This window comes from Littorina saxatilis, unplaced genomic scaffold (genome assembly GCF_037325665.1).
Source record: "Littorina saxatilis isolate snail1 unplaced genomic scaffold, US_GU_Lsax_2.0 scaffold_596, whole genome shotgun sequence".
Lineage (NCBI taxonomy): Eukaryota > Metazoa > Mollusca > Gastropoda > Littorinimorpha > Littorinidae > Littorina > Littorina saxatilis.
Genome location: NW_027128353.1, coordinates 24,782 through 35,000, shown reverse-complemented (window position 1 = coordinate 35,000; position 10,219 = coordinate 24,782). Strand labels below are relative to the sequence as shown.

At 38.8% G+C, this 10,219-nt stretch overlaps 1 protein-coding gene across 1 annotated transcript in view; it reads left to right on the top strand.

The window, feature by feature from the left end:
• Nucleotides 1-10,219, top strand: part of LOC138956711 (arylsulfatase B-like) — a 33,103-nt gene that overhangs the window by 534 nt on the left and 22,350 nt on the right. The window contains exon 2 of the mRNA XM_070327998.1: nucleotides 2,147-2,258. Within this exon, the coding sequence (XP_070184099.1) occupies nucleotides 2,147-2,258 (112 nt within the window). The remainder of the gene's footprint in view (nucleotides 1-2,146; nucleotides 2,259-10,219) is intronic.

Sequence of the window (10,219 nt, the reverse complement as noted above, 5' to 3'; positions counted from 1 at the left end):
TTTGTGATCATCGCCGTGAGCTTTTGCAAGAAAGAGATATCAATAAGTGTTCATTACTAACATTATGTATGTTTGGTTTTGTGTATAATTAAACGCTCCAGTGGCGGATTTAGGGGGGGGGGCGAAGGGTGCCCGGGCTCCCCCTTCAGGTAAAACAAACAAGTCGCGTAAGGCGAAAATACAATATTTAGTCAAGTAGCTGTCGAACTCACAGAATGAAACTGAACGCAATGCCATTTTTCAGCAAGACCGTATACTCGTAGCATCGTCAGTCCACCGCTCATGGCAAAGGCAGTGAAATTGACAAGAAGAGCGGGGTAGTAGTTGCGCTAAGAAGGATAGCACGCTTTTCTGTACCTCTCTTTGTTTTAACTTTTATCTATATGTTTTTGGAATCAGGAACCGACAAGGAATAAGATGAAAGTGTTTTTAAATTGATTTGGACAATTTAATTTTGATAATAATTTTTATATATTTAATTTTCAGAGCTTGTTTTTAATCCGAATATAACATATTTATATGTTTTTGGAATCAGCAAATGATGGAAAATAAGATGTAGGTAAATTTAGATCGTTTTGTAAAAAAAATATTTTTTTTACAATTTTCAGATTTTTAATGACCAAAGTCATTAATTAATTTTTAAGCCACCAAGCTGAAATGCAATACCGAAGTCCGGGCTTTGTCGAAGATCACTTGACCAAAATGTCAACCAATTTGGTTGAAAAATGAGAGCGTGACAGTGCCGCCTCAACTTTCACGAAAAGCCGGATATGACGTCATCAAATAAATGTATCAAACAAATGAAAAAAAACGTCTGGGGATATCATACCCAGGAACTCTCATGTACAATTTCATAAAGATCGGTCCAGTAGTTTATTCTGAATCGCTCCACACACACACACGCACAGAAACACACACACACACACACACACACACACACACACACACACACACACACTCACACACATATACACCACGACCCTCGTCTCGATTCCCCCCTCTACGTTAAAACATTTAGTCAAAACTTGACTAAATGTAAAAAAAACACCATTTGTATTGTTTTATCCTTAGGAAGTGAAAGGTAAAGATAATCCTATAACCATTTTTGGACGTAAGGGAGCAAGATGTTAGAGGGGCCAGTGTTATGAGGGTGGGGCACACTCCTCTCTCTCTCTGCCTTTATCGATAAGTTAGCTGCATGGTACACCTTCCTGCTAGCGTATCTCGACGTATCTCGACGTATGAGTAAACTACCTGTAACGTATTTAACATGCGTAGCGTATGTCTAGCGTATGCCTAACGTATGAAGAGTACGTCGGCATACGTCCACAAATGTTGAACATGTTCACAAACAAATTCAGTCTCAGCGTACAACAACGTATGCCAGCTTATGCCAGTTTATACCAGCGTGCTTTTAACGTATGCTACTTATGCTAAACCTACCCCTAACTTATGCCAAACGTACTCCGGCGTTTCGATGAAAATTCTCATAAGTCGGCATAAGGTACTGCTATACGTTATAGTGTGACAGCCCCATTAATAGGGTCAGGTACTCATTCCCAGCTGGGTGGACTGGAGAGCGCTCGGAACACTCAGGTATTTGTATTCGCCCCGGTTGGGATCGAACCCTCGACCTTCAGCGTGAGAGGCAAGCGCTCAATGCTTATACTGATGTAGTGGTGTGTTTTTAGTTGTATACACCACCACTGTAATGTATCATGTTTAAAATAATATAGTTCATTTCACATACTTAGATTATATTTGGAATCAATAACAAGAAAGTCAGGTTGTTGGAACGTTTGTTATTGACAAAACAATACATTCACATATATTTCGAACCAACGGTCTTTTAAGTGAACAGACAAACATATATTCACACACAACAATGTAAACTGATAGAACTATCAAGATAAGTTTTGTGTGAATAATGTGTTTGTCTGTTCACTTAAAAGACCGTTGGGTCGAAATATAATGTGCATGTATTGTGTTGTCAATAACAAACGTTCAAACAACCTGCCTTCTTGTTGTTTGATTTTGAATTTTGGAACGTTGGTAGTCTTTTTGTTTTTGGATTTATTTAGATTAGATTTGATTATAATGATCTGATTTGATTTGGTTTGATTTGAAACACTGTTGCCATGGTCAGGCTGGAACGATGTGGGTTGGCACAACCCCGCCATGATCACCCCGACTCTCAACCGTATGGCCAGCGAGGGGGTCATCCTCAACTCGTCGTATGTCCAGTACCTCTGCTCGCCGTGAGTGTTGTTGAAGCTCGATTCATTCCGTAAATGTAGTTGTAATGCTCAATGGACTAAAGTACACGAAGTGGCGAACAATGTAGTCACCGATAAGTGTGTGATGTGTTTGTAATTTGTGCCAAACACCACATATATATTTCAAAAATGAACAAAAAGATCACTCATTTTCAGACATTTAATATACATTTTAAGCAAATGTTTATTTGGGAAAAGTACAACGCAGCTAAGAATAATACACTATATATATTGTACAAGGATTGACGCTTGTATTGATGCATGTGTTGATGTAACCCCACAGGTTCATTTTATTGTACATACTAGCAGTCAGGCCCGGCTTCGCCCGGGTGTTTCTGCTCTCCCCTCTCTCAGAAACCTCTCCAATCTTATTCCAATGTGGACAAGGAACTTAGTCGATAAATATCGACAGGGGGCCGACTAATGGTTTAAATGTGAAATGTGTGTATAATAATGGGTGTGGGTCTGAAATGAAGTTAGGTAGTAGTTAACATTTGTTTTGAATAATTATTGGTATTTTGACAATGTGGGTAGCATGGAAATGTAAGCATTTGAATGTAAGTCTTAGGTACCATTGTACCCAGGAAGAGAGACCAGAGATAGGAGTAGGTTGCAATAGCTTGTGTGGTCTTTGAGTTTTGTTTTTGGAAAGATATTGTAAAAGAAAAAGAAGACAATTACAGTAATGCAATATCTATTGTGAAAACCAACGATTGTACAAAGAACATGTGAAGCAACATTATGTCTATGATGGTGTGAAGAAAATTAGTTATGATTTATACTATTATTATTTAGACTTGAGACTGACAGTGTTGTGACGAGCGTTGGCTAATGGTAACGAGTACATATGTGTGTAGTTGTGGTGTGTGTGTGTGTTTGCGCGTTGGTTTGGATTATGGGTGTAATTTGTAAAACAGATGTGACAGTAATAATGGAGTTCACATCAGTGAGGTTAGTTTGAAATGGAACACACGCACGTTTTTGAAAAAAACATATGAAATTTTGAACCATGAGATCTTTATTAAATAATAAACTGAACATCAGCAAAACATCAAAGCAATTATTAATTTGGTTTGAAAAGCTTGACTTACTATGTTAAATAGTGGATTGAAGGCTGAAAACGTCATTTACAAATTACATCTGAGATAGGGAGGGCGGGTGGGGGAAGTGCTGAAAGTGTGGATGAGAATTAAAAAAAAATGTTGAGTGACAACAGGGAGGTTAAAGGCTGCGGGCCTTTTCGTAGCGTTCATTAATTAATTCCTATTATTTACATGTGCCAATAATGTTATAAAACTGTACCTAAGGGGACATAATAACGATTGGCTGTAGCTTTCGAACACAGAAAAAAATATTTCAGTATTGCAAAGTGGTTTTGATAGTGTCGAATGTAAACAGAACAGTCTCAAAGTGAAAGTGGATGTTTCCCGGAAATTGCGAAGTTAACAAGAATACCGGCAGAAAAGCGCGTTTTCCTGCTTAGCACAATACGCTACCGCACTAATCTGGCGTGTCAATATCACTACGTTTTGGACGTGGAAGGTGAGCGATTTCCGTCCGCCCTCAGCTAATTCAAGAAATCACCCCCCCCTCCTAGGTATGTTGCGACCCATCTCGTCATCGGCGCTTTTCCGGAAATGACCTGCGCTTTGTTGGAATTCTAACAATGGCCGCCATTGTAGGAATTCCAACTTTGCGCTACGCGATTCTAGAAATGTATCGCGCGCATAGTGAGAATTCTGCTCTTTCTTAGAATGCGATGTAAAATGATACAAGTCATGATGGCCTATGTGATCAATGCTTAGTCTTGAAAAAGCAGATGCCGCATTGTATAACGCACCAAACCTACCGAATTACAAAAAGCAAAAACACTTTTGATAACTTCGGCGGGTTGTAACAACACAGTTCAACGACCCATCCCGCTCGACCAAAACGCACCAATTTTACGTAATTTTTAACGTTTCAGATCTTACATTTTACAACAACAAAAACACAACAAGAGTGTTCCGATATAACTTCAGTTTCACTGGTAACTATCGATTGTAATATTTTTTTTACTCAGTCTTAACTGATTATATATTAAACTCACAGTCTCTCTGGGCTGCAGAGACAGCATTACGTCCCTTTATTGAGTAGGCTCTTGTCACTGCATGCATGGTAATCTAGGCTCTTGAAACGTAATGTGCAAGTCTGTGCGCTATATTGACGTGATTGATTGTTGCAAAATGTTGATTCAAATTAAAGATGATTTCAGCCTGTTGTAACAAACTAACACTCTACTCTGAGAAAAAAAAAATCATTGTGTTCAAAATAGATCGAGACAGCAGCAACAAGCTAGCTGCATGCGCTGAGTGTCACTGAGATAATTGTTACACAGTGTACCCCCACACCCCCAATTCAAGACTTCCCCTGTATAAGACCTTGCTTTTTCATATACCTTATTCATGACCTGTGAAAAGGGTATACTTTTTTGTGCCAGTCGAAGGGTTGCCATTTCTAGAACGAGGCAGCTCGTTTCCGGAAATGCGGCGCTTTGTTGGAAATCAAATGAGGTTTCGGGAAATCCCGATTATTCCAACTCTGCCCCGGATTCTTACTTTGCGCCCAACAGGTACACGTGCACTCAAGTTAACCTCTGCTTTGACCTGTGTGCCAAGAGTCAGATGAGAGAGAGAGAAAGCGAGAGAGAGAACGAACGAACGAACGAACGAACCAACTTTATTTTTCGAGGGTAATGGAGTAGATACAGCAAAGATCTTTTTTCATCCAGCCCTCGCCCAAGAGGGAATTAACTAAGCAGTGCATAATATTAAAGCAGAAGAAGAAGCAAAGCAAAAACATAAAAACATGGTTATTAAATCAGACAAAGAGAGAAAAAAAAACCTGTTCATAGCATACATACCAACATGGTCATTGGTAATGGTATACATTAAAACACACTCGGTCACATGCACACAGACACACACATACACACATGCACATACAGACACACACGCACACACAGACACACGCACACACACATACACACACACACACACACACACACACACACACACACACACATGTACACATTGTACACATAATCATAATGTATGTGCAAAATCCATGAAGAGAACAACGTAAACAGAGAGAGAGAGAGAAAAACAAAAAAACAAAAACCTTAACTGAAATGATTATACTAGTAGATCTTCATGTACTTATCAAACAGGAGTACCTGATCGAGGCATTAAGTGCCACACGACGATGAAAGCATATGCAAAAAAGTATGTCTTCTAAAACTGGCAACAGAAAGTGGCTGTCTGAGAGAGACTGGTAAACCATTCCACAGAAATGGACCTGAGTATGCCAGACTAGTTTTATACAAGTCAATTCTAGGGAGGGGAACATTTAGTTTCTTCGTGCGGCTTGATGAAGTCTCAGTTAATAATATTCTTTTAGTTAAATAGTCTGGTACATGTCCAAGAACTATTTTATGCATAAACCTTGCCTTGTTAAACGCTAATCTGGATGAAAGTGGAAGAATTTCAGCTTTTTTTGTAGTCATGATTAGAGAGGGTGCTGTTTTTCAGCAGAACAACTTTTACTCCGCGTCTGTGCAAAGATTTTAGGGGTCTTAAAGCTGCATCACTTGCAGAATCCCAAAGGGTTGATGCATAGTCTATTCCAGACTGCACATGCGCTTGAAAAAATGTTCTGCGCGCATCAAAATTTAGAAAATGTTTAATCTTTGCAGACTGATGAACTTTTTTTGCTGTAGATTTACATAAGTTACTTACATGAGGGCCCCATGTTAGATTGTTGTCAATAGTTACACCCAAAATGTTGTGTTCACTAACCTCGTTTATCAGCTGACTATCAACAGAAATGCACTTCTTTGGTTCCGACATGACTTGTCGTTTTTGACGCGTAGTAATTAGCATATACTTTGTTTTTTCTGGATTGAGAGACATGTGGTTTAAATGCGTCCATTCTACAGCATCATCGACACACTTCTGAAGCGTGTCGACTACCGAAGTAATAGCATCACCTGAGGTATGAATAGTAGTATCATCAGCTAGCATATCACACTGTCCAGAGGATATGTGTAATGGTAAGTCATTGATGTAGACAGAAAATAACAAAGGTCCGAGGACCGAGCCTTGTGGGACCCCATATAAAATTGGCATTGCTTCAGAGCTCGAACTGTTAAAGGTAACTTTTTGTGTTCTTCCCGACAAAAAAGAGGCTATAAAAGCCTGTGTGGGCTGTGGTAGTCTATAAATGGAACGTTTCCGCAAAAGGAGGGCGTGATCAATAACATCAAATGCCTTTGCAAAGTCCATAAACAGTGCTCCACATAACTTATTAGAGTTGATTTTTGATAACCAAGAGTCCACCAGTTATGTCAATGCCGTATGGCACGAGTGTTTAGGTCTAAAACCAGACTGAGTTTCATGAAACAAATTGTTTGATGTAAAGTATATCATAATATGGTCATTGACATGTTTTTCCAGTAGTTTTGACAATACTGGTAAAACGGATATCGGTCTAAAATTTGAGGGATCTGTTTTATCACCTGCCTTAAAGAGGGGGATCACTTTAGCTTCCTTGAAAGCTTTGGGATAAACACTTTTTTCAATACAGAGATTGTAAAAATACGTTAGTGATTCCGCTATATGTGGGGCTGATAATCTAAGAATGTTGCTGTCTATTTCATCAGTTCCCTTTGTGCTACTTTCTTTCAAGTGAGTTAGAGAATTACATACTTTGGAGACTGACAAAAAAGGTATAACTTGTGCCTCGTATTTAATTTTGGTGTCACAGTACTTGCGCAAAATGGGTAAATTGTTTTCATCGGATTTGTCAGTTTTTATTACTTTACTTGCAACTGAACAGAAGTGATTATTAATTTCATCTGGCGAAATATCGTTTTCGTTCCATGATGTGGTCTTTACACATTTATTAGTTAAAAGATTAATGGCTTTCCATGTTTCCTTGGAACTCTTGCCTTTCTTAAGAATGTTTTCGAAGAACTGCTTTTTTGACTGTCGAGTCATATACTGACATTTTGCTTTCTGTGTTTTGTACTCTTCAGATTGGCGGTCGATCCGGCATAGATAATCTCGGTAATGTTGGGCTTCTATAATTTCAGGAGTGATCCACCCTGGCCGATATGAATACTTAATTCTTCTTGACCTTTTAGGTGCATGTTTATCTAAAACTTCGCGAAATGTAGAATACCATGTTTTTAAAGCGTCATCAGGATTGGTCTTGTTATATATCTCACTAACCCTGCCCCCTGCTCCCCCTCCCTGCCTTCCAGATCATCGCGAATAATGTTTACGAAACGATCGCCTCAGTGAAAGATCACGAGAATTTACAGAGTTCTCTCCCCTGTTCAAAAAGGTATGACGCGCTCACTCATGAGGTATGCGTGCTTCGATCAGACGGTAACTACGGGGGGGGGGGGGGGGGGGGGCGGCGGGATGATAGCGGGCGGGGGGTAACCCTTAAGAATGACACGGTATACTGGTTTGATGAGAGTTACCTCCCTTCCGTGGGTGACAAAGCATGACTTACCTCCCTTGCACTATATAGACTGTATTGATAGATGGGGAGGGTAATTATCCGAGGAAGGAAACAATGTCTGGAGAAACTAAAACCCAGGTGCACATTTGTGGGTCCAGGGCAGTGTGCATGCAAAATATCTTGTGCTTATCTTTTGCCATCTCTGAGGTATGGCGACCACAGACAGACAGACACGCACACACACACACAGACAGACTGTTACACGGCACTTGAGTTTGCCACAAGTTCTCAAACGTCGTATAGTTGTGTTCTTTTATTCTACGTCGCCCGTCTTCGCAGCAACAGAAAACAACTCGTCAAATTGAGTTCGAGGATTTATTCAGCATTCAATACATACAACTGCACAACGTAGCAGAACTCAAATAGAAGCTTTTTTTACATACAAATCGCGCTGGCATATATAGTAAATACTCAATCTCGAGAATATTCCAGACCGAACATGAAACAACTACATTATACGAGCCGTGCATGGACTAAACTAGCGACATTCTCTGTGACGTATATCAAAAGCGCCGACACACTTAATCCGAACGAACGCCACGAACTCACGACTAAAACAGCATGGTAAACAACTTGTTTTGACAGGACTAGAAAGTTCACCTGCATTCTCGTCCAAGCATAAATATTGTGTTTACAAAATATAATATCGGTACTTTCCCACAAAGTACAAATAAGTCAACTACATGCAACACACAAAACTGAACCAAAGCTCAGCAACGGTAGTGTTTCCTAACACAGACAGACACTCTCTTTTATTTATATGTATGTATAGATTTGTGATACTGCGACCACTAAGCCATGACCACCCCCTGAGTGTTGTAATTGTCCCCTTGTCTATGTGATGTACTGTAATGTAAAGCCTATACATGTTTTTTTAAAAATTAAATACAAATCCACAAAAAGAGAAGAAAACAAGTCGCGTAAGGCGAAAATACAACATTTAATCAAGCTGTGGAACTCACAGAATGAAACTGAACGCACTGCATTTTTTCACAATGACCGTAGTCCGCCGCTCGTGCAAAAGGCAGTAAAATTGACGAGCCTGTTTAGCGCGGTAGTGGTTGCGCTGAGCTGCATAGCACGCTTTTCTGTACCTCTCTTCGTTTTAACTTTCTGAGCGTGTTTTTAATCCAAACATATCATATGTATGTGTTTTTGGAATCAGGAATCGACAAGGAATAAGGTGACATTGTTTTTTAAATCAATTTCAAAAATTTAATTTCATAATTTTTATATTTTTAATTTTCAGAGCTTGTTTTTAATCCGAATATAACATATTTATATGTTTTTGGAATCAGAAAATAATGAAAAATAAGATGAACGTAATTTTAGATCGTTTTATAAAAAAACTAATTTTAATTACAATTTTCAGATTTTTAATGACCAAAGTCATTAATTAATTTGTAAGCCTCCAAGCTGAAATGCAATACCAAAGTCCGGCCTTCGTCGAAAATTGCTTGGCCAAATTTTCAATCAATGTTATTGAAAAATGAGAGTGTGACAGTGCCCCCTCAACTTTTACAAAAAGCCGGATATGACGTCATCAAAGACATTTTTCCCAAAAAATGAAAACATAGTCTGGGGATATCATACCCATAAACTTTCATGTAAAATTTCATAAAGATCAGTCCAGTAGTTTACTCTAAATCGCTCTTCACACACACACGCACACACAGACACATATACACCACGACCCTCGTCTCGATTCCCCCCTCTATGTTGTAACATTTAGTCAAAACTTGACTAAATGTAACAAGTCGCGTAAGGCGAAAATACAACATTTAGTCAAGTAGCTGTCGAACTCACAGAATGAAACTGAACGCAATGCAACGCAGCAAGACCGTATACTCGTAGCATCGTCAGTCCACCGCTCATGCTCATGGCAAAGGCAGTGAAATTGACAAGAAGAGCGGTTTAGTAGTTGCGCTGAGAAGGATAGCACGCTTTTCTGTACCTCTCTTCGTTTTAACTTTCTGAGCGTGTTTTTAATCCAAACATATCATATCTATATGTTTTTGGAATCAGGAACCGACAAGGAATGAGATGAAAGTGTTTTTAAATTGATTTGGACAATTTAATTTTGAAAATAATTTTTATATTTTTAATTTTCAGAGCTTGTTTTTAATCCAAATATAACATATTCATATGTTTTTGGAATCAAAAAATGATAGAGAATAAGATAAACGTAAATTTAGATCGTTTTATAAAAAATTTTTTTTTTTTTATAATTTTCAGATTTTTAATGACCAAAGTCATTAATTAATTTTTAAGCCACCAAGCTGAAATGCAATACCGAAGTCCGGGTTTCATCGAAGATTACTTGACCAAAATTTCAAGCTGAAAAATGAGAGCGTGACAGTGCCGCCTCAACTTTC